This window comes from Saccopteryx leptura, chromosome 9 (assembly GCF_036850995.1).
Source record: "Saccopteryx leptura isolate mSacLep1 chromosome 9, mSacLep1_pri_phased_curated, whole genome shotgun sequence".
NCBI lineage: Eukaryota > Metazoa > Chordata > Mammalia > Chiroptera > Emballonuridae > Saccopteryx > Saccopteryx leptura.
The window spans coordinates 71,709,367-71,736,112 of record NC_089511.1 but is presented as its reverse complement, the minus strand read 5'-3'; the positions used below and the strand labels follow the sequence as shown (position 1 = coordinate 71,736,112).

Sequence of the window (26,746 nt, the reverse complement as noted above, 5' to 3'; positions counted from 1 at the left end):
TTCCTCATCTGTACTCCAGAAAATGCCGTCCCCCTTGTTAGGGTGGCAATATGAAAGAGGCCTTGTCCTCAAATAATTTATAGTCTTACTAAGAAGATATGAGCTACACTGTGAGATCTGAAGAGGAGGTTCGATGGAGGTAAGATTAGAGCAGGCCAAAGGAGTCAGGGATGGTGAACCTTAAGCAGAGCAGGCTATGGAGGGGTGGGGAGCGGGGGTTGGGGGGGGCACGAGGGAAGCACCTTCTAAGTCAGGGATGGGGAAGGAGAGAATTGCCCAGGGGCCAGGAAGCAACAGGCAAGGAGGCCACTCAGCAGGAGAAGGGGCAGAAAAGAGGCTCGCCCTCCTGATGTCTCAGAGTACATAGGAACAGACCACCCAGCCCAACAGAGTGCCTTTCACGAGTCCACAATGCTCAGCATTTATACCTCATGACCAATTTCCAAAAGGCAGCAGGCTGAGAGCCCACATCAGCCTGCCCATGTGTAAAAAGAGGCAGCGTGGAGGCCTGGAAAGACACAAGCCCTGCTGTGTAACCTCACCCCATTGGGCCCTGCTTTGCTCTTCTGGGTGTGGGCAGACAAACCTTGCAGAAGCTTGAGAACAGAAGGTGAGCAATTGTCAGTCAGTAGCATCTGTCAGTTTGGAACTGCTGCTTCCCATTTTCAGAGCTGAGGAGTAATCCCAGGAATAGGATTTGGGGAGTCTGACCACTATGCCTAGTGTGATGCGGGGTATGAAAGTGCTTTGTGAACCATAAAGCTCTCTTTGCACATGAGGTGTACTCACTGTTATATCTCTCCTGCCAGGGACCCCAGCATGCGTCCTTTCCTGTTAGACACTGTCCTCTGCCCAGTGGGCTTGCTCTGGAAATGTCGATACCCGGTGTGGTAACTGGAGCTAGCACCTCAGGGCAGGGTTCTCTGGCCTCGAGGGTCACTTTGACGTTGGGGATTCTGTTCGGGGGCTGCCCTGGGCACTGTAGGATGTTTAGCAGCATCCCTGGCCTCCTCCACTAGATGCCAGCACCAGCCGCCCCTCCAGCTGTGATAACCCTAAAGCATCTCCAAACCTCCCTAAATAATCCCTGGGCAGCAAAACTGCCCTGGGTTAAGAACTGCTGCCTTAAAGAAGTAATTTTTTGCTTTTTTGGGGGGTGGGGGCTCTCAGTGTCCTAAAAGCAGTGGAGAGCTTTTCAGGGAAAAACCAAAGAGAGAGGACCAGAAAGAGAGGGAGGAGGAGGACACGCCCACCGGTGAGCAGAGGGGATGAGTTGCTTCGGAGGCTCAATGCCCCGAAAGGAAAAGGTCTGGCAAAGCAGCATTCTCTGAGAGCAGGAAAGCAGCTGCTATGGTTTTCCAAGTAGCCTTGATGAGGAATTTTTAACACATGCCAGTATGTTATCTTCCCAGGCTGAGGCCACCAAGGTCCTGCTCTGACAGCCTTCTGCACCCAAACCTCCCAGGCCTAGGAGTACCAAGCTTTCCCAGGCAGGACATCTGGGAGGCCTCAGTGCTCCAAAAGGGGCCCTGAGATGCGACAGAGCTGGTAGGAGCCTCACAGAGGCACCAGCCAATGTCTCCCCGACAGCCACATCTAAAACCCCTGTAGTGTCAGCCTAGCTGGGCGGGGTGAGGAACGGGTAGGCAGGGACGCCCCACCCAGACAGATGGGCTGCCAAGAGGGGTCAGGCCTCAGACTGGCTCCATAAGAACGACAAAAGGGCCTCTTGTCTCTTCTCAGCCTCCCTCTGCCCCAGGTCTAGGCCCTATGAGGATTCCCAGAGCCTCACGTCCAAGGGAGTTCCCGTTCCAGTGGTTCAGCGTGTCGCCCACATAGGAGGGATCCTCACCATGTCCCCCCCGGCAGGCAGGCCCAGCCGCCAGGGGAAGAGCTGAAGCTTCAGGATCATAACTCTGCCAGGGAGACCCGTCTCAGGAAGAGGGTCCTCCATTAGGGGGCATCACTCTTCCACTCCCAAGCTGGGAGCCCAGGGACTTCCTCCTGCTTCCCAGAGCTGCTCACCCCAAGTTCTGCCACAGCAGCCGTGGGGGAAAGCACAGACTTTGGAATTGAACAGATATGGGGATCAAATCCTGGCTCCGTCACCTCTTAGCTGTGCAGATTATGAGCAAGTCACTTGGCTTCTCAGAGCCACAGAGATCCAAGGAATTTCTCCTTCATAAGGCTGCAGTGAGGATTCAAGAAGCCCGTCTGCAAAGTGGTCAGCCCTATGCCTGACATGCAGCAGGTACTGGAATGATCCTGTGACATTTGAGATATCCAAGACAGCTGGGAGAGTCCCTGCTTCCTGGGTCTCAACGCTCGCCCGCTGGACCATCACAGCTTCTGCTAGCTGCTGGTGTCCACCCCTCTCTGCCCCCAACCACCGCGGGTGCCACCCTCAGGTACTGTTCCTCATACTCTTTCTCCACACAAGAGCCGATGCTACTGCCTGATGGGAAGTCCTGCCATAGCTGAGTCCCGGAGGTTTCTCTGTACCCATCACCTTCCTGCACACGCAGAACAACTTCCCACTCCTGCTTCCACGACCTGCCATGCCTCCGCCCCACCACCACACTCTCCCTGCCTGCTCTTCACTTCCCCCAACACCCCTCCACCTAAGGTTGGATCAGCTCCAACCCCACCGGGAAGCTCTCCTCTCTCCCTCAGTCCACAAGGACTGCCACCTCCTCTAAGCTCCTATACTGTTTTCAATGGTTCTCAAATCTTCCCATGGGACTGAGGCTTGTTTCTGTAGCCAGACCGAACTTCTAGAATAGTAGTCTGTGTCACACTAGGCACACGCCGGGCACTCATGAAATGCTGAACACAACTGCCATTACATTTCAAAGCTCTCAAATGGTCCCCTAGTCCTGAGATTTGAAGAAGCCTAAGGAGAGTGACCCACTTCACACAGGTAACCCAAGGCACAGAGAAAGGCTGGGGAGAGAGTGCTGGCCCACCGTCTGGAGTTGTGTGAATGTTTACAGCACAGTCCAGGTTAAAGCAGAAGAAAGGTGAGAGGCAGGCCAGCCCCGAGAGCTGTAGTGACCAGTGCCTGTAGTCTTGTTGAGCCTTTCACGGGCAGCTCCTGCCCCCTCCTCCCTGGGTTAGAACAATGGGACCATCACCCTGGGAACAGGATCTCCTCCCTCGGATCTGCCAAGCCAACCCTGGCCTCAGAAATTAGGATCAGAAACAGTCACAGCCAGGCATTCCCAGGGGAGAGCAAAGGGAAACCCTTTTACTGGCTTCATGCAATCCCTAGGGAATCAGTGCTTTAAACATCCCAGCCAAATAGAAGTTCCCACACAATGCTCAGGATGAGCTGCCAGCCCCCCGGGAGGAGAGGCCGTCGGCTGCCCATCCGCTCTTCTCCACGGCGGAACTTGCAGGCTGCCTACCCTCTGAACCCGGGGGAGTCGGACCCTGCCTACCCTCTGAACCCGGGGGAGTCGGACCCTGCCTATCCTCTGAACCCGGGGGAGTGACCCTGCCTACCCTCTGAACCCGGGGGAGTCAGACCCTGCCTACCCTCTGAACCTGGGGGAGTCGGACCCTGCCTACCCTCTGAACCTGGGGGAGTCGGACCCTGCCTACCCTCTGAACCCGGGGGAGTCGGACCCTGCCTATCCTCTGAACCCGGGGGAGTGACCCTGCCTACCCTCTGAACCCGGGGGAGTGACCCTGCCTACCCTCTGAACCCGGGGGAGTCGGACCCTGCCTACCCTCTGAACCCGGGGGAGTCGGACCCTGCCTATCCTCTGAACCCGGGGGAGTCGGACCCTGCCTACCCTCTGAACCCGGGGGACTCAGACCCTGCCTATCCTCTGAACCCGGGGACTCAGACCCTGCCTACCCTCTGAACCCGGGGGACTCAGACCCTGCCTATCCTCTGAACCCGGGGGAGTGACCCTGCCTACCCTCTGAACCCGGGGGAGTCGGACCCTGCCTACCCTCTGAACCCGGGGGAGTCGGACCCTGCCTACCCTCTGAACCTGGGGGAGTCGGACCCTGCCTACCCTCTGAACCCGGGGGAGTCGGACCCTGCCTATCCTCTGAACCTGGGGGAGTCGGACCCTGCCTACCCTCTGAACCCGGGGGAGTGACCCTGCCTACCCTCTGAACCCGGGGGAGTGACCCTGCCTACCCTCTGAACCCGGGGGAGTCGGACCCTGCCTACCCTCTGAACCCGGGGGAGTCGGACCCTGCCTACCCTCTGAACCCGGGGGAGTCGGACCCTGCCTACCCTCTGAACCCGGGGGAGTCGGACCCTGCCTACCCTCTGAACCCGGGGGACTCAGACCCTGCCCGCCGGCTTCCCCGTTTCCCCATGGCAGCAGCAAACCCACAAGGCAACAGTTCCCTGGGAGTGGCCATTCAGCGCTGTGAGCCTCTCTTCCCCGGGGGACCCGGCCCTCATGGAAAGCTCCACCTCAACTGCACCCTCACACATCCAAGGGCCCTTTCCGCTCTCACACTCACAAGGGCAAGCCAATACTGAGTACCGCCAGCCTCAAACACCCTTCTGGAACCCCTGAGGAGACATTTACTCTCCTTCTCGCCTACTTTCTGGTAGATTGTGAGAGGAAGGAAGGTACAACCAACACTGTGGAAACAGCAGTTCCCAAGACAGGCCACCGTCCTGGCATAGCCTTTGGTGAGGACAAAATGGAGGAGGTCCTTGGCCAGCACTGTGAGTCATGGGTCAGAGGTCAAGGGTCAGAAAATGAAACGTGTTAATTTGGCCGAGAGGACTGAAACAGGTCATGGGCTCGCCCTTCTCCTACAGTAAATTTCTGAGGACGTGAGGATGGAGGGCAACTGGTCCCCACACCGCGAACCTCAAGAACTTGGTAGAACTTCCCACCTGCTCCCCACCACTGTCCACGTGGTCCCTTATAGCTCCAGATCTGAGGGATTTAACTGAACCTTCTGAATTAATCACATTTTAATATGGGCAAGACAGTGGAATACCCAGTTCCAAAAGTACAATTCTCTCTACAGAAAGAAATGTCTCCTTGTACGAGCCATCAAAAGACGTCTTCTAGTTTCCAAGGGAAGGCCCATGTTCTGCTTGGGGAACAAGATCTTGTTGACTCTCCCCATTACCTTCCTAACTTCACTGCCTTCAAACCTACACCTCAGGGCTCACCTTTTACCAAGGCCCCAAAGAGCACCTCTCCAACCTGCAGTCATCTGAGCTGACCCTCTCAGAGCCCTCTCTAGATGGGGTCAGACTAGATCAGTCAGTGGGCCTGGCGGGGCCTCACCAAGGCACACAGTGGCCCAGAACGTACAGCACGTGAGTTTCCACCACAAGCAGGAATTTCAGGGGCTGGCACAGGGTCACGGCCCCTTTGGGACATGCACATGTACAATCCCTCATTTCCCGGTTGCTCCTGAGGGCCTGACCCTGGTCTATCTGGGGAATCACTCAGGACCACGGAGTGGAGATAAAGATCACCTTAAGCTGAAGTTATTTCAGATCCAGCAGTTGCAGAAAGAAGCTCTCTCAGACATTCCCTTATCTGACAAAGCAGCCACTTCTGGGAAACGAGCTACCTTAAATCCTTTCCTCAAGGAACGTCATGGTCATAAAAAAGACACTTGCACCTGCATAAACAAATATTATCACAAACTTTCTTATTTCCTGTGTGTTCTCATAAAAACCATTTGTCTTTCCAAAGAAACCTATTTGTCCTTTCCATAGAAGACTTGTCTCCCCTTCTTTCTCCCTTATTAGGTTAGATAAATAAGCCCCAAATTCTAACCACCCTTTTGAGTTACTCATCACTGATCATTCCCATGGGAATGCACATTGAGCACACAAATAACTTATTTTCTTTTGCTGATCTGTCTTTTGTCAGTTAAATTAGCAGGTCCCCAGACACAAAACCTAACAGGGTAGAGGAAAAGTTGTTTTTCTTCCCTGTCACCTGAGTCACCAGCCATGGACAGCACCACCTGGCACGAGGCTACAGACCTCTGTGCAAAGGCAAGGGGAAGAGGGTGAGCTCTAAAGCCAACAGAGCAGCACTTGCACCTCAGCCCCACGGCTCACCAACTGGAGATGAGCAAGTTACAGTCAGCTCTCTGCACCCCAGTGTCTGCGTGAGACACTGGGGTACTCAGACCTCTCACGGGGGAGAAATGAGGTGATGCTTATAAGAAGTCTGGCTCCCAGGGGTTACTCAAAAATTGATTCCAATGATTTCTACAGTGGTGTCATCCACTGCAGTGGTTTGTGGACATACAGTGTACATGTTGTAAGGGCAAGGACCACATTTTCTACTGCTCTGAGCCCTCCACTGTGGAAGCTGTTCTTCTGTCTACATGCTTCTGTGAAGAAAAACGGGGCCACACACTAAACCTGACAGGCTCAAGGGAGGCCTGCATGGCAGGTCTTACAAAGTCAGAGACAGGAAGTAACCGCACAGGATGGTCTGAACATAAAAATTCCTAACTCAAAGTAAGTCATGGCGGGTGGTCACATCCTGGCCTGCAGCTTCCTTGACAAAGGTCAGTCTTTGTTAATTGAGCCTATTGTCTTTTTGCTTCTAAGATAACATACCTTTAAAATGTCAGAGTAACCTCCCCTTCTAGACCCATCACAGCTGAGCGCAGACCACAGAACCCCTCAGTGTTACCTTGTTCCCCACGTACCATCTCTGTCTGCTGTAAATGTTCACTGTTAACTGTCCTGTGCCCACCTGTGAGCACAGACCACAGAACCCTCAGTGTTACCTTGTCCCCCACGTACCGTCTCTGTCTGCTGTAAATGTTCACTGTTAACTGTCCTGTGCCCACCTGTGCAAAAGAAGTATGTTTGTCTCTCTGATTTACTTTTCATCCAGTTCCAGAGATCTCCCAACGCTGCATCCTCCCTCCCTTTAATCGACCACCAGTGGCTTTCATGCCGCCCTCTTTACGTCTCTCCTTTGATTGGCATGTATAAAATAAGCTGCAGAACTGCATTCTCCAGAACATTTTCTCAAACTCGTAGAAATTTTGTTTCCTGGCAATTGTCATCAGTTGGGCTCAAATAAGCTCATAAAAATTCTCTACGGATTTGGATGTCTGTTAAACAGACTTCCGCTGCCTGCTCTGCGGGAACAGCTCCCGCTCCGCCTCGCCCCCACCCCACGCATCAGTAGGCTCCCTTGTCCTTGTGGCCAGAGCAGACCCTCCAGTCACAGGATGGTCACAGGACAGACCAATCCTCTTTAGGATAGCAGGGAAGGACCCCTTTGCCTTTGAGTCCTAAAAGCAGAAGCATCAGAATCTGGGGTTGCCAGGAGCCCCAATTCCCACCATGGGGAGAAAGCCTGGCTCCTGTCATTTATGTCACCAAGCACAGATGGGAAAGGGAGGGTGAGGAGAGAGTACCCTAATGGACCTGAGACCCTAGTCCCCGTGGTCCCTAAAGCTGCCCTGTCCCGCAGCTCTTCTGCGGGCATGTAGGGCTTCATTCTGTTGGGCAAACCAATGTGTTTCAAGTGTGAAACGTGTTAGGTTTGCTCACTTGTATTTTGCATTGAGGCGGGGCAGTGTCAAGTGTGTGTGGTCTACGGAAGGCTGCAGTTGTGTGGTCTACAGAAGGCTGCAGGTGCCTGCCCTCGGGGCGGCAGACTGCAAATTGCGGATTGCCTGCTGCCATCGGAGGGGCAATTGTTTGCTATTGTTTGCCAGAGAAGGGGTATTTCTGCCCTGCCTGTTTTGCTGGAGAGTGCTGAGGTTGGTGGGTGCTGAGATAGAGAGAAGTGGTCTTCCTTGCCTGTTTGCTCATCTACCATTACAAGACTAATAGTAAACGGAATGGCCCACCATTTTCTGGCTCCACAGTTACTATACTGTCTGCCTGAATCCAACGTGAACCTGATCTGCATGGCCATGGCGGCAGCCTCTGGCCCTACACCTTCCAATAGATCACTGCTTTGGCTTAAGCTAGTGCGAGTTGGGTCTCTGTCACTTGGAAGCAGATCCCTGACCAACACCCACTCCATCGAGCCCACCCAGGCAGCGCTTTGGTGGCTTTGAAGAAGTGAGTAAATGATAGCCTAGTCAGGGGCGAGGCCAGCTGAAGGGGCTCCAGGAGGCCTGGTTCACCCTTCCAGAATGTGCAGACCTTCTCACACCAACAGAGAAATTTAAGGAGAAGCTGAGCAAAGGAGTGCTCAGTGGAAGTGCTCAGACAGCCGGTTTCTCCAAAAGGCGTGAGAAAGAATGGAGCGTATGGCCCCAGGCAATCTGGCTTTGCTCACACTGCCCACCCTCAACCACCTGAGGAGCCCTGAGGAGCCACTGCGCCACCTCACCCGCAGGTGTTGTAAAGTACCAAAAGCTACAGAATCAATATTAATATTTTAGGAGGCTTAAAGAGCATTTTATTAATTTGGGTTAAGGTGTGCAGAGAAATTTTGTGAACGATCTCTGTACTGTGTGATTGGCATAGAACCAGGATGGCCCTTGGCATTGTATTGTAAATGCAAAGGGGAGGAAAACATGGATTCCCAGACATTCCACCACACCTGTGGGGAAAGGGGTGAATGGCTAGCCAGGTGCAGGAAGAGAAAAGCCAAAATAAACCTTTTCTTATAGCAATGAGTCATTTGCAGGCATTTGTCCCCACGGAAACTACCTCTCCCATATGAATGCATATAGTTAATGTGTGTGACTCTGGACATAGAGATGGCAGATAAACATTAGAAAATATAGGAATGTCTTTTAATATGTAAAGAGACATCTTTCTATCATTGTGTTGACTTGTAAATTTTGTCTTCTCCAAAATGATATATGGCTTGCAAATTGAACATGGTCCTATCATGTTAAAGGGCATATGACTATAACCAATAGTGGTAAGGGACACCTAATTACAATTTTTGCTTCTATACTTCCCCGCTTGCAAAACTATAAAAACTAAGTAGAACAAAGGGCCGGCGCGCTCTCCCTCAGATTTCTGTAGGAGTTGCCGCCGCTTGGCCAAGCTAGACAATAAAGCTTTGGTGTGGAATCAATGGATTTTGTTCGTGTCTTCAATGTTTCGAGTCCCTCCGGATTAGGCTTAACACACCCTAACCCAGGTCTTCTCTCCACACTCACACTCCCAGACAGAATCCAGAGAGAGGCCATAGTGAGGCTAGCTTTGCGAGGGGAGGAAAAGGAAGACGGTCCCACTATTCAGTTGCTGAGGGCTGTCAGGCAGCCAGAATCCCGGGTGTGTCCTGAGTGAGGCTGCCGCCCCTCTAGCTCCAGGAGCAGGATGGAGCCTGTAGGCCAGATGGGCAGCCAGCTGCCCTGCTGTCCATGAAGAGGGCTCTTCCTGGGACCCTATCCAGGCCTAGCACTTTCCATGGAAACTATGCACTGTCCACAGCACACTTTTCGGCCTCACCTAAATCTGATTCTAGGAAACTTCTTTACAACTGAGAGCACTGTGGATATTTAATAGCAATGCAAACTTCTTGTCTGCAGACATGCAAATTCTATCTTCCCTTCCACTCTGAAAAAATACCAAAACTGTCTCTATTTGTACATTCATTTCAACATTTCTGATCTATAAATGTTTCTGTTTCTGTTCTTCAGGTTCTCTTGAACAGGCTGTAACATCGGTCTGTCTCTGTCATTAGCTAGTGAGTAGAGCAAAATCTTTAACACACACTCATTTTTATTTTATTTTTATTTTAGGGTCTTCAGCCCCAACTTTGGACCCAGGCTCCCAGCACCAGAGAGCCTCCTTACCCTCCCCACCTCCTGTTCCCCCACCTCATCCACCTGCTGGCTGCCAGGGACAACCTTCTGCTCCCACTAATGCAATTAGTACTCAGCTGTGTGGTCTTAGGTTGGGCCAGTTATTCATAGAGTGTGGGTGGGTGGTCCAGTGCTCCAGTGAGGTGGGTGTGTTCATAGCATAGTCATCCTCCCTCTTGCCCTCCCTCTCTTTCTCAAACAGCCCCCATGGTGGTCTTTGTTCTTTGAATCCAATACCACATGCTATGTAAGGAATAGAATTAAATAACCAAATAAAGAGGTGGCATGGGGCAGACTTCCTGGAAGCCCCTCCCCTCCCTGGGGCACCTGTAGTTGGAGCTGATTTCTACCCCTGCCCTCTTCCTAAAGCTGGCATTTCAGACAGAATTCTGCTGCCTTCCCCTTTCCCTATCTCAGTAGATGCTGGCTTCCTGCTTCTCCCACAGACACCAGTAACTTCCATATTTACTGATCATCTATCAGGTGTTGGGTACTGTGCTGTGTGCCTTTGGGTTAAAATAGAAGAAAAGTCCTTACCCTCAAGGACCTACCTCAGCTTCAGAGACTTAGACAAAGAATGTTTATATACACACATAAAGACAAATAATATGGCTGGAAGAACAATAGAATACATTACTTGAGTACTCACTGTATGCCAGGCATATGCTAAATTCTTTATATATAGTTAACCTTCACCAAAAACCCAATAGCAGATATTATTATGAAAGTATGGAGGCTCTCAGAGGTTAAATATTGCAGCTGACACAAGCTGGGGTGTCTTCCCAGCCCAGGACAATTTTTCCAGGGGCCATTCTATGTTTAGTCCCTCTCTTTTTTTTTTTTTTTTTTTTTTTTTTTGCTTTTCTGAAGCTGGAAACGGGGGACAGTCAGACAGACTCCCGCATGCGCCCGACCGGGATCCACCCGGCACGCCCACCAGGGGCGATGCTCTGCCCACCAGGAGGCGATGCTCTGCCCCTCTGGGGCGTCGCTCTGCTGTGACCAGAGCCACTCTAGCGCCTGGGGCAGAGGCCAAGGAGCCATCCCCAGCGCCCGGGCCATCTTTGCTCCAATGGAGCCTTGGCTGCGGGAGGGGAAGAGAGAGACAGAGAGGAAGGAGGGGGGTGGGGGTGGAGAAGCAAATGGGCGCTTCTCCTATGTGCCCTGGCCGGGAATCGAACCCGGGTCCCCCGCACGCCAGGACGACGCTCTACCGCTGAGCCAACCGGCCAGGGCCTAGTCCCTCTCTTTCTTTAAGAAACTCTAACTCCTTCTCCAATATATAGTGACAGGTTCCAAGGGGGTTCATGTGACCTAAAGTTAAGTCAGAGTTCTGCCCTGGGAATTTTTACCTGGGAACTGGAGAGAAAACTTCTTTTTCCTCTGGCCACAGAGCTATGGAGATAGGAGTCAGCCTGATACTGTTGATGGCCAGAATCTGTCACACAGAGAAGTGAGTCAGAGAGAACTAGCATGTCACAGAGAAAAAGGAACCTAAAAAGAGTTCACATAAGATTCTAGTACCAATTACATTTACAACCAGCTCCATCCTGTCCCTCCCACAGTTTGGTCCCTGAGCCAATAAATTACCCTGTTTTTCTCGATCTAGTTTGAGTTGGTTTTCCACTATTTGCTACCTACCGAGTCCTAAGCAAGGCAGGTCCTTTGTGCAAGGTCACACAGCTAACAAGCTGACTGCGTGCCCTTCTAGCAGCCCCCTCACCTACCGTGTGGCCAGATGATGACACTGGACAGCACGGGCAGTGTCATGCTGTGTTATTATCCTACAAGTGCTCCAGGGTTACTGGCATGACACTTCTGCTCATCAACTGTTGAGTTCTCAGACGTGTGTTACCACTTCCCTCATGAAAGTCATATATATCATTATTATCACAAACCACTATTGAAAGCTTGTGCTATGCAGGCTACCATGATGTGTGCTATTTAATCTTCCCAAAAATCTTGCATAGAAGTATTGTTAATGCTGATTTAAAAGTGGGGAAAAGGACTTTTTATATATATATATATAATATATATATATATAAAATATATATATATATATATTTTCCCCCCCCCTGTATTTTTCTGAAGCCGGAAACGGGGAGAGACAGACAGACTCCCGCATGCGCCTGACCTGGATCCACCCGGCACGCCCACCAGGGGGCGACGCTCTGCCCCTCCGGGGCGTCACTTTGTTGCGACCACAGCCACTCTAGCGCCTGGGGCAGAGGCCGAGGAGCCATCCCCAGCACCCGGGCCATCTTTGCTCCAGTGGAGCCTCGGCTGCGGGAGGGGAAGAGAGAGACAGAGAGGAAGGAGAGGGGGAGGAGTGAAGAAGCAGATGGGCGCTTCTCCTGTGTGCCCTGGCCGGGAATTGAACCCGGGACTTCTGCACGCCAGGCCGACGCTCTACCACTGAGCCAACCGGCCAGGGCAGGAAAAGGACTTTTGAGAAGATTAGAAACTTGCCCCTGAGGTCAAAAGACAGGAAGGGCCAGAACAGACAGTGTGACCCCCAAACCCATGCTCTCAGCCAGTTCACTAAAGTTCCTCTCCTGCAGTCCTGGGATCAGCGGCACACCCATCGCAGGCATGAAGAACTGCCATGTCAGACGGAGTGTAAGGGGGTTCTATCCCAGCCCTGCCCACCTGCAGTCATCTTTTGTTCTGCATGAGAATGCAGCTAGCCAGCTTCCTCACAGGCCTCAGGGAGAGGCCCCTAACCTTTAGGCCAGGAGAGGCCCATACAGGGGCTGGAAACTTTGGCTTTTGAGAGACCCCTCTAGAATTCTTCAGGACACACCAGGGATATGTATCTTACTCCTCAGCTCTTGTGTTCTGGGTGAATATTTATGAAGAGCCTCTACGATGAGTCATCTACAGACCTGGGTGGACTTGGGAAAGTCTAGTCATCTATAGGAGGTGAAGGCCCTGCCCTATTGTCTCCTGTTGATGTGGCATCGCTCACCCACTCCACTGCTTGCTTCCTCCTGCCTGGACTCCTCAGTACCCCAGCAGCAGGACCTGACCCTAACGTGTCACCCCTCTACCCAGCTTCCTAGGAGAGGACCTAAGTCCAGTCCACCCTCCCCAGCATCTGGTGGTGGCTCGCACAGTGTCCACCGTAGGTCCCACTTCCACCTACACCGGTCCTCATCCTCCCAGAGCCATAGCCACAGGCACCTCTGACAAAGGCCTCTTGCCAGAAGAGAAACAGGGCGGGGCTGCCTCTAACACAGCCGCCCTCCTTCCCGTCCTGGTCTCTGTTGTCTCTGCTGCTTTAGCTCAGAGGTGTCTGCCAGCAACCCACGGGCCAAACAGGGTGTGTAGAGATATTCTGCTCAACATTCACAAAGGTTTTTAAATTTTTTTAACATTTAAAAATTGGAAGTTTCACTTAGATAACTGGATCTAAATTTTCCATAAAAGGTTTAAAAAACAAAAAGCACTTAAAAACAACTGTATTTCTGACTTTTGAAAAATGCCTGTCTGTGACGAGAGTCTTGCATGTCTGCAGCACAGCCATCAGCAGCAGCTGAGCAGCCGCCCCCACCCTGGCAGGCACCACGCCTGTGACCCTCACTCTCCCTCCCCATCGGGTCTCGGTGAACACCAACACCCACACTGGGGGCTGGAACACCCTCCGCCCAGGAGACTGGCAGCCTGGCCGGCACCCCAGTCTGGCACTGCACATTCTCTCCAGATGCAAAGTCTCAGGCAAGTCTCAGCCACCCTGACCTGGGTTCTATGTGTCCAAACCCAGAGCCCACTGCCTGGATGTTCCCGCTTGCCAGGGACCAGCATGGACGGCCTGTGGGCACCCCAGCACAGGCCTGTACAGCGGAGGCCAGGCTGCAGCCTGGGATGGGTGTCAGGCCAGCTCAGGCTCCTTTCTCCAAGGACCCCGCTGTCCAGCTGGACTAAGGAGCAGACAGACTCTCCCAAGTCCACCCAAAAGATACCAGAACAAAGAGCAATGGTGCATTCAGAACAATTCCGGTGGTCCCACCCCAGCCCTTGCCCAGCCCCCCAAGTCCCAAGACTCGGGGACACTCACAATGTTCATGAGGGTGAGGACGTAGTTCTGCACGTGCTCCTTGCCATGGAAACGCACCACTGAGTCGTCCACTGCCAGCAGCACCTCGATGCTGTAACTGCCCGGCTTGGCGTGTCGCCGCTTCCGCTCCTGCTCTCCCAGCTGGCCCCCCACCAGGCCCAGCAGGTTGGGCAGGCTGCCGAGGCCAAAGGCTGGAACCAAGATGGGAAGAGACCAAGGTCAAATCCACATAACGGCTGTCACTGCGATACTGCCCATCAACCCACCCCTGGCCCCTGTCACGTGATCCCCTTTTCCTGCTTCTGTGAACCAAGATAGCACGAGGGTTTGCTCCACACCAAGTGATTCACAAGCATGAACCCTTTGCCTGGCACCAGGGCATGGCTGTCTTTGAGACAATGGGCAGCAGAGAAGTAAACACTGGCCTGAGTTCCGGTTCCTACTCGGTCCTATCTCACTGTGTATCCCAACCCAAGCCCGTCCCTGCACTTCTCTGACCTCCATCTCCACTCCTGTGACAAGTGATGGACAACACTGGGGAACAATTTTTTTTCATTTTCTGTTGCATGAGGTTTTAGAACTGTTTCTATATATTTCTGCATCGCTGATTCCAAATCTGAAATCCATCTTTTGGTGAAATGCTCTAGTTTTTACACAATTTTTTTTTGTTACAGTTAATGGCATGCATTGGTTTTTAAATTGGAGTTAAAGGGCAACGACTCTTGGATTGAACATAATCACAAGGCAATTAATGTTTTACAAACATCACTTTTACACAGTTGTAGTTGTTTTTAAATGTAAAAAATTATTATCTGATAAAAAACACCCTCTTATTTAGTTTTAAGATTGAATCATAACTTCTTGGAGTAGGTGTAAATGTAAGAATAGTCCTGACACCTTCTGTTATATATGTGGCTGTTACACACTTCAACGTCAAAGGTACAATATTTCATCATTTGTGACACGTCCATATATTGCCTATTTTCAAGTTCCCCTTGGCGATCAAAACAAGAATTGGGCTCCTCATATTGTGTGTCATAATTGTGAGGAAATGCTTCATGACTGGACAAAAGGAAAACGCAAAGGAATGCCTTTTGGTATTCCCATGGTTTGATGTGAACCTAAGGACCACAGCAGTGGCTGTTATTTCTGTCTGATCCATACAAAGGGCATCGGCAAGAAAAAACAGCATATGATCGCATATCCTAATATTGCTTCAGCAATACGACCTATCCCACACTCTGAGACACTCCTGGTTCCAGTTTTTAATGACTTTATTTCTTCTAAGGATGAAGAAAGTGAACATGGTGATCAAGTGTATTTTGATAAGATGCATGAGGAAATGGTTGTAGAATCTGAAGGGTTTTCTTCTGATGCCAAGCAGTCATTAACCCCTCAGCAGTTTAGCCAACCCGAATTGAATGACTTAGTAAGAATGACATATAAATTGTCCTCGACTTTCTGAAGTATGAGGAGCATAATTGGATCATTTGTGTGGATCTTACATTCTTTTTTTTTTTTAATATTTTATTTATTGATTTTTTAGAGAGAAAGGAGTGAGAGAGAGAGAGACAGAGAGAGAGAGAAGAGGGAGGAGCAGGAAGCATCAACTCCCATATGTGCCTTGACCAGGCAAGCCCAAGGTTTCGAACCGGCCACCTCAGTGTTCCAGGTCGATGCTTTATCCCACTGCGCCACCACAGGTCAGGCTGTGTGGATCTTAAAATGGTAAATTTCCTGCTAGGACAACAGAGAGGTTTCACGAAGTGTCCTTGCTTTCTGTGTTTGTGGGACAGCCGAGCTCGGGAGAAACACTGGACACAGAAGGAGTGGCTGAAACGTGAAGCTCTGGAAGTAGGGATGCAAAATATTTTGAATGAACCTGTAGTTAATAGAGACAGGATCATTTTTCCCCCACTTCACATCAAACTTGGCGTAATGAAGCAGTTTGTTCAGGCTTTAAATAGAGAAAGTGAATGCTTTCAACATATTATTTCTGCTTTTCCTGCCTTGTCTTTCGAGAAGATAAAAGCAGGTGTATTCAATGGACCTCAAATTCGAACCCTCATACGTGATGAAGAATTTGCCAGGAAGATGAATAAGGAGGAGAAAGCAGCATGGCAGTCTTTTATGGCAGTTACAAAGAACTTCCTTGGCAACAAAAAAGCAGAAAACTATGAACTTCTGGTTCAAAGGATGCTGTTGGCTTTCCGTGACATTGGATGTAACATGAGCATTAAGATTCACTTCCTGAACAGTCACCTTGATAAGTTTCCCGAAAATCTTGGAGCTGTTAGTGATGAGCAGACTACTGCTGGAGCATCAAACGAGATTGTCCTCAACAAGTACACAAACGCAAGAGCTACAAAAGCAATTTTTGCACAAATTTTATGATTAAAATAAGTGTTTTGATATGTTCTATTTCAGCATTGTAGACAAATTCTGATGCAATCATATCTTTTAGTGTATTAGTGTATTTACTGTATTATATAAATTATTATATTTTCACAAAGATGATGCCCAAAAAGACATTCTACTTCATTATGTTAAACTAAATGTTGAAAATTTTACAATAAGACGAAAACCTAAAATCTTGAATTGCAAAAAAACTGTAGCTTACAGAGAAAAACTAATGACAGATTTGAGATCAGCACACTCGAATTAGGTAAGAACAAGTGTTGTTGTGGATGCAACAAAAATTCTGTTTCCCAGTGTAATACATAAACAAATGAGTGTGTCTGTGTTCCAATAAAGCTTTACTGACAAAAACAAGCGGTGGGCCATATTTGGTCCATGAGCCTTAGTTTTCTGACTTCGAATCTAATCTAATTTAATCTAATCTGATCCACTCTAATCCTTGTAACAATTCTATCAAGTTATTGTCCTATCAGGTAAACAAACTGAGGTTCAAAAGAGCTTATCTAGGTCTGTCTGAATCAAAAGACCATGCTTTAAGATATCACCATAGGTACTGCTACCTATAAAGGCACCACCCTAGTTATCAGTTATTTATATCATGGCCTGAATGAAAACTGAAGAAACATTTGTTGGGGCAGTGAAGTGAAGGAGAATGAGGAACTATAGGGAAAGCTAAGAAAGCAAGACAATCCTGTGATCTCTCAAGAAAACTTAAAAGCCTTACTGATTTTCCTGCCATCCCACACTGAAGTTCTGATACTCATACAATTGATTTTTAAGAATATTCATTTATCCAGTTATTTGAGAACACCCCTCTTCCCCAGGAGAGTAAAGATGCCACCACTACATTCCCAGCATGTAAACAAGGATGTGGCTGCAGGAGGGGCCCCGATACTTATGAATGGGTGGCAGGTGGCTGATGAAGGCGGGGCCCTGCCTTCAAGCCCACCACCTAGTGTAGGTGACAGATATGGTATCAGACTGTAACAATACAGCAATGTCAAGGGGTCAGTAGGACTGACTAGGAAAGGCTTTTACACCAAGTCCCAAACCGGGATGGGAGAGTCGGGAGGGGGTGCTTCTGGAAGAGGACATCTAAGCCGGGCCACACGGGAGCATAGAGAACAGAGGGCAAGCAGAGGAAACTGTACTTGCAAAACCCATTGTGAGCAAGTATGTAGAGACACACCCACTGTGTGGGTGACCGTCGGGGATGAACCAGGGGTGCCTTTGCAGAGACCCCAGTTGTGCCTCTAAGTCTCTATTGACTTGGGTTCTTCAGGAACTGAATCTGACAGGGCAGCAGGCACCGTGGGACTCGTGCTCGTGTCTTTTCATTTTCCCTTTGCTTAGAGAGCTAACGTGCAGAGGGGGGAAAGCACGGGCATAAGGGCTAAAAAATGTGAGACCACTGGACTTCTGGGGAAGCCAGAAAAGGGCACCAGGCCCTCTGGGTGGTTACAGCCTGGTGAGTGAGGTTCAGGCTGGGGTCGCCGCCGCTTGCCCCCGTTCTCTCTGCAGGTCACACTGCACAAGGCCTCCTGGCAGCCTGGGTGCTTGACCGCAGTGGTGTGTACAGCAACCCACAGACAAACTCCTGGGAGAGAGGAGGGAAGACTCCCACAGGGGAGAAGAAGGGACTAGGGCTCTCTCCATGGAGTGGGGAGAACAAATAGCAGTCACTCCCAACTTGTGAGCAGTTCCCAAAGATTCACAAATGGCAACTGAAATGTGGAACTTGACCTTCACGGCTCTCCCTGCCAGATCTGTCAAAGGGAGGATCAGAGAGGTTATCTGACTCATTCCAGGTCACACAGCATGTTAATGGCAGAAGGCCAAAATGTAAACTCAGATCTGCCACTCTCCCATTATCACACACCCTGTTAGACCCACCCAATTTCTCTCTCAGCAAAAACAGTGAGGCGAACTGGGGAGGGCCTACTGACATCAGCCACAGACCCTGGAGCTGTCCTGACCACACCCTCTTCTATGTGTCTGTTATCCTTCAGACCAAAATAGGTAACCCTCAAAATGTGGAGGAGGTACAGCAGGCAGTTGGAAGGCTTTCAGTGAGCCCACCCAAGGAGCTTCATGAGAATATAAAATGATGCAGCTGCTTTGAAAAACAGTTTGGAAGTTCCCCAAAAAGTTAAACATAGAATTAGCATAGGACCCAGAAATTCCACTCCTAGGTATATGCCCAAAGGAATTGAAAACATATGTTCCACAAGAATTTATACACAAATGTTCATAGCAGCATGATCATGATAAAACAATTATGGAAACAACCTAAATGTCCATCAACTGGTGAATAAACACAATGTGGTGTATCCATACAGTGGAATATTACTCTGGCATAAAAAGAAATGGAGCATTGATATAGGCTCCAACACAGATGACACTTATGTGCTCAATGAAAGAAGTCAGTGACAAGAGGCCACACATTGTGTAATTCCATTTACGTGAGACGCCCAGAATAGGCAAATCTAGATAGGAAAGGTAGGTTAGTAATTGCCAGGGGATTGGGGAGGAGGGAAATGGGAGTGAATGCTAATTAACGGGTACAGAAGTTTTTAAAAGAATTATGGAAATGTTCTAGAATTAGATAGTGATGATGGTTGCACAACATTGTGAATATGGTAAGAAACCACTGAATTGTACACTTTAAAATGGTTTATATGGTGGATTTAATTTCAATTAAGAACAACAAAAACAGACCAGCAGCTCCAAGCCCCAGCCAGGCTGGTGCCTGGGCGTCTGGAGCCCTCCTCAGCCTAGGAGATGAGACTCAGCCTGGGCGCACACGGCCTACTGGCACTCAGAGCAGAAGGGGAGGGTGGGAAAGGGTGACCGAGGCGTCTGGAGCCCTCCTCAGCCTAGGAGATGAGACTCAGCCCGGGTGCACAGCCCTCCTCAGCCTAGGAGATGAGACTCAGCCTGGGTGCACAGCCCTCCTCAGCCTAGGAGATGAGACTCAGCCCGGGTGCACAGCCCTCCTCAGCCTAGGAGATGAGACTCAGCCCGGGCGCACAGCCCTCCTCAGCCTAGGAGATGAGACTCAGCCTGGGCGCACAGCCCTCCTCAGTCTAGGAGATGAGACTCAGCCCGGGCGTCTGGAGCCCTCCTCAGCCTAGGAGATGAGACTCAGCCTGGGCGCACAGCCCTCCTCAGCCTAGGAGATGAGACTCAGCCCGGGCGTCTGGAGCCCTCCTCAGCCTAGGAGATGAGACTCAGCCTGGGCGTCTGGAGCCCTCCTCAGCCTAGGAGATGAGACTCAGCCTGGGCGTCTGGAGCCCTCCTCAGTCTAGGAGATGAGACTCAGCCTGGGCGTCTGGAGCCCTCCTCAGCCTAGGAGATGAGACTCAGCCCGGGCGCACAGCCCTCCTCAGCCTAGGAGATGAGACTCAGCCCGGGCGCACAGCCCTCCTCAGCCTAGGAGATGAGACTCAGCCTGGGCGTCTGGAGCCCTCCTCAGCCTAGGAGATGAGACTCAGCCTGGGCGTCTGGAGCCCTCCTCAGCCTAGGAGATGAGACTCAGCCCGGGCGCACAGCCCTCCTCAGCCTAGGAGATGAGACTCAGCCCGGGCGTCTGGAGCCCTCCTCAGCCTAGGAGATGAGACTCAGCCTGGGCGCACAGCCCTCCTCAGTCTAGGAGATGAGACTCAGCCCGGGCGTCTGGAGCCCTCCTCAGTCTAGGAGATGAGACTCAGCCCGGGCGCACAGCCCTCCTCAGCCTAGGAGATGAGACTCAGCCCGGGCGCACAGCCCTCCTCAGCCTAGGAGATGAGACTCAGCCCGGGCGTCTGGAGCCCTCCTCAGCCTAGGAGATGAGACTCAGCCCGGGTGCACAGCCCTCCTCAGCCTAGGAGATGAGACTCAGCCTGGGTGCACAGCCCTCCTCAGCCTAGGAGATGAGACTCAGCCCGGGTGCACAGCCCTCCTCAGCCTAGGAGATGAGACTCAGCCCGGGCGCACAGCCCTCCTCAGCCTAGGAGATGAGACTCAGCCTGGGCGCACAGCCCTCCTCAGCCTAGGAGATGAGACTCAGCCCGGGTGTCTGGAGCCCTCCTCAGCCTAGGAGATGAGACTCAGCCCGGGCGCACAGCCCTCCTCAGCCTAGGAGATGAGACTCAGCCCGGGCGTCTGGAGCCCTCCTCAGCCTAGGAGATGAGACTCAGCCCGGGCGCACAGCCCTCCTCAGCCTAGGAGATGAGACTCAGCCTGGGCGCACAGCCCTCCTCAGCCTAGGAGATGAGACTCAGCCCGGGTGTCTGGAGCCCTCCTCAGCCTAGGAGATGAGACTCAGCCCGGGCGCACAGCCCTCCTCAGCCTAGGAGATGAGACTCAGCCCGGGCGTCTGGAGCCCTCCTCAGCCTAGGAGATGAGACTCAGCCCGGGCGCACAGCCCTCCTCAGCCTAGGAGATGAGACTCAGCCCGGGCGTCTGGAGCCCTCCTCAGCCTAGGAGATGAGACTCAGCCCGGGCGCACAGCCCTCCTCAGCCTAGGAGATGAGACTCAGCCTGGGCGCACAGCCCTCCTCAGCCTAGGAGATGAGACTCAGCCTGGGCGTCTGGAGCCCTCCTCAGCCTAGGAGATGAGACTCAGCCCGGGTGTCTGGAGCCCTCCTCAGTCTAGGAGATGAGACTCAGCCTGGGCGTCTGGAGCCCTCCTCAGCCTAGGAGATGAGACTCAGCCCGGGCGCACAGCCCTCCTCAGCCTAGGAGATGAGACTCAGCCCGGGTGTCTGGAGCCCTCCTCAGCCTAGGAGATGAGACTCAGCCCGGGCGTCTGGAGCCCTCCTCAGCCTAGGAGATGAGACTCAGCCCGGGCGCACAGCCCTCCTCAGCCTAGGAGATGAGACTCAGCCTGGGTGTCTGGAGCCCTCCTCAGCCTAGGAGATGAGACTCAGCCCGGGTGTCTGGAGCCCTCCTCAGTCTAGGAGATGAGACTCAGCCTGGGCGTCTGGAGCCCTCCTCAGCCTAGGAGATGAGACTCAGCCCGGGCGCACAGCCCTCCTCAGCCTAGGAGATGAGACTCAGCCCGGGTGTCTGGAGCCCTCCTCAGCCTAGGAGATGAGACTCAGCCCGGGTGTCTGGAGCCCTCCTCAGTCTAGGAGATGAGACTCAGCCCGGGCGCACAGCCCTCCTCAGCCTAGGAGATGAGACTCAGCCCGGGCGCACAGCCCTCCTCAGCCTAGGAGATGAGACTCAGCCTGGGCGCACAGCCCTCCTCAGCCTAGGAGATGAGACTCAGCCCGGGCGTCTGGAGCCCTCCTCAGTCTAGGAGATGAGACTCAGCCCGGGCGCACAGCCCTCCTCAGCCTAGGAGATGAGACTCAGCCCGGGCGCACAGCCCTCCTCAGCCTAGGAGATGAGACTCAGCCTGGGCGCACAGCCCTCCTCAGCCTAGGAGATGAGACTCAGCCCGGGCGCACAGCCCTCCTCAGCCTAGGAGATGAGACTCAGCCCGGGCGCACAGCCCTCCTCAGCCTAGGAGATGAGACTCAGCCCGGGCGCACAGCCCTCCTCAGCCTAGGAGATGAGACTCAGCCTGGGCGCACAGCCCTCCTCAGCCTAGGAGATGAGACTCAGCCTGGGCGTCTGGAGCCCTCCTCAGCCTAGGAGATGAGACTCAGCCTGGGCGCACAGCCCTCCTCAGCCTAGGAGATGAGACTCAGCCCGGGCGCACAGCCCTCCTCAGCCTAGGAGATGAGACTCAGCCCGGGCGCACAGCCCTCCTCAGCCTAGGAGATGAGACTCAGCCCGGGCGCACAGCCCTCCTCAGCCTAGGAGATGAGACTCAGCCCGGGCGCACAGCCCTCCTCAGCCTAGGAGATGAGACTCAGCCCGGGCGCACAGCCCTCCTCAGCCTAGGAGATGAGACTCAGCCCGGGCGCACAGCCCTCCTCAGCCTAGGAGATGAGACTCAGCCTGGGCGCACAGCCCTCCTCAGCCTAGGAGATGAGACTCAGCCTGGGCGTCTGGAGCCCTCCTCAGCCTAGGAGATGAGACTCAGCCTGGGCGCACAGCCCTCCTCAGCCTAGGAGATGAGACTCAGCCCGGGTGTCTGGAGCCCTCCTCAGCCTAGGAGATGAGACTCAGCCTGGGCGCACAGCCCTCCTCAGCCTAGGAGATGAGACTCAGCCCGGGTGTCTGGAGCCCTCCTCAGCCTAGGAGATGAGACTCAGCCCGGGCGTCTGGAGCCCTCCTCAGTCTAGGAGATGAGACTCAGCCTGGGCGCACAGCCCTCCTCAGCCTAGGAGATGAGACTCAGCCCGGGCGTCTGGAGCCCTCCTCAGTCTAGGAGATGAGACTCAGCCTGGGCGCACAGCCCTCCTCAGTCTAGGAGATGAGACTCAGCCCGGGCGTCTGGAGCCCTCCTCAGTCTAGGAGATGAGACTCAGCCCGGGCGCACAGCCCTCCTCAGCCTAGGAGATGAGACTCAGCCTGGGCGTCTGGAGCCCTCCTCAGCCTAGGAGATGAGACTCAGCCTGGGCGCACAGCCCTCCTCAGTCTAGGAGATGAGACTCAGCCCGGGCGTCTGGAGCCCTCCTCAGTCTAGGAGATGAGACTCAGCCTGGGCGCACAGCCCTCCTCAGTCTAGGAGATGAGACTCAGCCCGGGCGTCTGGAGCCCTCCTCAGCCTAGGAGATGAGACTCAGCCCGGGCGCACAGCCCTCCTCAGCCTAGGAGATGAGGCTCAGCCCGGGCGCACAGCCCTCCTCAGCCTAGGAGATGAGACTCAGCCCGGGCGCACAGCCCTCCTCAGCCTAGGAGATGAGACTCAGCCCGGGTGTCTGGAGCCCTCCTCAGCCTAGGAGATGAGACTCAGCCCGGGCGTCTGGAGCCCTCCTCAGCCTAGGAGATGAGACTCAGCCCGGGCGCACAGCCCTCCTCAGCCTAGGAGATGAGACTCAGCCTGGGCGTCTGGAGCCCTCCTCAGCCTAGGAGATGAGACTCAGCCTGGGCGTCTGGAGCCCTCCTCAGCCTAGGAGATGAGACTCAGCCCGGGCGTCTGGAGCCCTCCTCAGCCTAGGAGATGAGACTCAGCCTGGGCGTCTGGAGCCCTCCTCAGCCTAGGAGATGAGACTCAGCCCGGGCGTCTGGAGCCCTCCTCAGTCTAGGAGATGAGACTCAGCCTGGGCGCACAGCCCTCCTCAGTCTAGGAGATGAGACTCAGCCCGGGCGTCTGGAGCCCTCCTCAGCCTAGGAGATGAGACTCAGCCCGGGCGTCTGGAGCCCTCCTCAGCCTAGGAGATGAGACTCAGCCCGGGCGCACAGCCCTCCTCAGCCTAGGAGATGAGACTCAGCCCGGGCGCACAGCCCTCCTCAGCCTAGGAGATGAGACTCAGCCTGGGCGTCTGGAGCCCTCCTCAGCCTAGGAGATGAGACTCAGCCTGGGCGTCTGGAGCCCTCCTCAGCCTAGGAGATGAGACTCAGCCCGGGCGCACAGCCCTCCTCAGTCTAGGAGATGAGACTCAGCCCGGGCGTCTGGAGCCCTCCTCAGCCTAGGAGATGAGACTCAGCCCGGGCGCACAGCCCTCCTCAGCCTAGGAGATGAGACTCAGCCTGGGCGTCTGGAGCCCTCCTCAGCCTAGGAGATGAGACTCAGCCCGGGCGCACAGCCCTCCTCAGTCTAGGAGATGAGACTCAGCCCGGGCGCACAGCCCTCCTCAGCCTAGGAGATGAGACTCAGCCTGGGCGTCTGGAGCCCTCCTCAGCCTAGGAGATGAGACTCAGCCCGGGCGTCTGGAGCCCTCCTCAGTCTAGGAGATGAGACTCAGCCCGGGCGCACAGCCCTCCTCAGCCTAGGAGATGAGACTCAGCCTGGGCGCACAGCCCTCCTCAGCCTAGGAGATGAGACTCAGCCCGGGCGCACAGCCCTCCTCAGCCTAGGAGATGAGACTCAGCCTGGGCGCACAGCCCTCCTCAGCCTAGGAGATGAGACTCAGCCCGGGCGTCTGGAGCCCTCCTCAGCCTAGGAGATGAGACTCAGCCCGGGCGCACAGCCCTCCTCAGTCTAGGAGATGAGACTCAGCCCGGGCGCACAGCCCTCCTCAGCCTAGGAGATGAGACTCAGCCCGGGCGTCTGGAGCCCTCCTCAGTCTAGGAGATGAGACTCAGCCCGGGCGTCTGGAGCCCTCCTCAGCCTAGGAGATGAGACTCAGCCCGGGCGCACAGCCCTCCTCAGTCTAGGAGATGAGACTCAGCCCGGGCGCACAGCCCTCCTCAGCCTAGGAGATGAGACTCAGCCCGGGCGCACAGCCCTCCTCAGCCTAGGAGATGAGACTCAGCCCGGGCGCACAGCCCTCCTCAGTCTAGGAGATGAGACTCAGCCCGGGCGCACAGCCCTCCTCAGTCTAGGAGATGAGACTCAGCCCGGGCGTCTGGAGCCCTCCTCAGCCTAGGAGATGAGACTCAGCCCGGGCGCACAGCCCTCCTCAGCCTAGGAGATGAGACTCAGCCCGGGCGCACAGCCCTCCTCAGCCTAGGAGATGAGACTCAGCCCGGGCGCACAGCCCTCCTCAGCCTAGGAGATGAGACTCAGCCTGGGCGTCTGGAGCCCTCCTCAGCCTAGGAGATGAGACTCAGCCTGGGCGTCTGGAGCCCTCCTCAGCCTAGGAGATGAGACTCAGCCCGGGCGTCTGGAGCCCTCCTCAGCCTAGGAGATGAGACTCAGCCCGGGCGCACAGCCCTCCTCAGCCTAGGAGATGAGACTCAGCCCGGGCGCACAGCCCTCCTCAGCCTAGGAGATGAGACTCAGCCTGGGCGTCTGGAGCCCTCCTCAGCCTAGGAGATGAGACTCAGCCTGGGCGTCTGGAGCCCTCCTCAGCCTAGGAGATGAGACTCAGCCTGGGCGTCTGGAGCCCTCCTCAGCCTAGGAGATGAGACTCAGCCCGGGCGCACAGCCCTCCTCAGTCTAGGAGATGAGACTCAGCCCGGGCGTCTGGAGCCCTCCTCAGCCTAGGAGATGAGACTCAGCCCGGGCGCACAGCCCTCCTCAGCCTAGGAGATGAGACTCAGCCCGGGCGTCTGGAGCCCTCCTCAGCCTAGGAGATGAGACTCAGCCCGGGCGCACAGCCCTCCTCAGCCTAGGAGATGAGACTCAGCCCGGGCGCACAGCCCTCCTCAGCCTAGGAGATGAGACTCAGCCCGGGCGCACAGCCCTCCTCAGCCTAGGAGATGAGACTCAGCCCGGGCGCACACGGCCTACTGGCACTCAGAGCAGAAGGGGAGGGTGGGAAAGGTGACCGAGGGCAGGGCCAGGGGTTGAGGGAGGAAAGGGTAGCGTTAGCAGTGTGGGAATGTCCAGGGCACACCCTCCAAGGCCAAGGCAGGGTCCACAGGGAAGTAAGTCCCTGAGGGGCTGGAGAGGCCCAGCTCACACATGGAGGTTTAGCCGAGGGAATTTCTACCCAGGACTTGGGACAGCTTCGAGTTCTCACCAGAGCCCTTGGGAAAGAATCACTTAACTCTTCTTTGGAGCCCAGCAAGGGTGTGAGTGGAGGGGGTGAAGGTAACTGTGGAGTGTATGTGAGTGGGCAAGTGTCAATGTGTGAGATGTGTGACTGGGTGTGGGGATGTGAGTGGCTATTAGTATGTGAATGAGTGTGAGTGACTGTGTACCCTGTATGACTGTGACTGTGAAGTGTGTGAGTATACGACTTGTGCTGTGTTGTACGTGAGTGAGCGAGTGTCTAGGTGAGTGTCGGCGTGTGTCTGGGGGGGGAGGGATCTGCACACACTCTGCACGGAGCAGCAGCCAAGGCCATACCCTGAGTGCCAACAAGAAGAGTCCCCTCTGCCTCCCAAGTTCACTGGCGCAGCTCAGACACCTCTACTGCGGAGCAGCCAGAAAATCAGTCTGATGGCTCTTCTGACAGCTCCTCTCCTTCCTTGAAGACAGCCAGACGCACATCCCGGAACAGCGCCGCTCATGTGAGTGACACAAACATCACTGATTTGGCATCTGGCCTCTTAGACAACCCCACCTGGCCTGTTTAGAATAAGGGGACAGGCCCAGAAGAAATCCAGGGTACTGAGGCATCCAGGAGGGGGACACCTGAACTGGGCTGACACCTGGGCAGATTGGGACAGACAGAGATGCGGGAAGGTGCTCAGACTGGGGCGGAGTCCTCAAAAGCCTACTTACTGCAGCCAGCAGGAGCTGACCAGCTGGCCCGGTCCTGAGACGTTTGTCTGTATACTAAGAAGTATACTCAAAGGCGTGAGGTAAAACCTTTTCACCTCAATCAAGAATGTCAAATGGAGACAGGCACACCCAGAAACGCTTCTCCCCACACTGGGCTCAGACCCATTCAAAATAATAGAGTGAGTAAAAAAAGAGTCACAGGTTTCCAAGAAAGCCTTCTATTGCCCCTTGTCTTTCTAAGGAAGAACCCAGATGGGCCCAAGGCATGGCACTGCCCGCAGCCCCACCGCAGTTCCACCAGGCAGTACAGAGGGAGTCCCACTGGGTCCCGGGCCTGAGCTCCAGCTCCGCCAGCTCAGTGGTCT

At 53.9% G+C, this 26,746-nt stretch overlaps 1 protein-coding gene across 5 annotated transcripts in view; it reads right to left on the bottom strand.

The window, feature by feature from the left end:
* The window catches only part of ADAMTS14 (ADAM metallopeptidase with thrombospondin type 1 motif 14), a 94,908-nt gene that overhangs the window by 39,327 nt on the left and 28,835 nt on the right, over positions 1-26,746 (bottom strand). For all 5 annotated transcript variants that reach the window (XM_066349496.1, XM_066349497.1, XM_066349498.1 and 2 more), the window contains exon 4: positions 13,811-14,001. In XM_066349496.1, the coding sequence (XP_066205593.1) occupies positions 13,811-14,001 (191 nt within the window). The remainder of the gene's footprint in view (positions 1-13,810; positions 14,002-26,746) is intronic.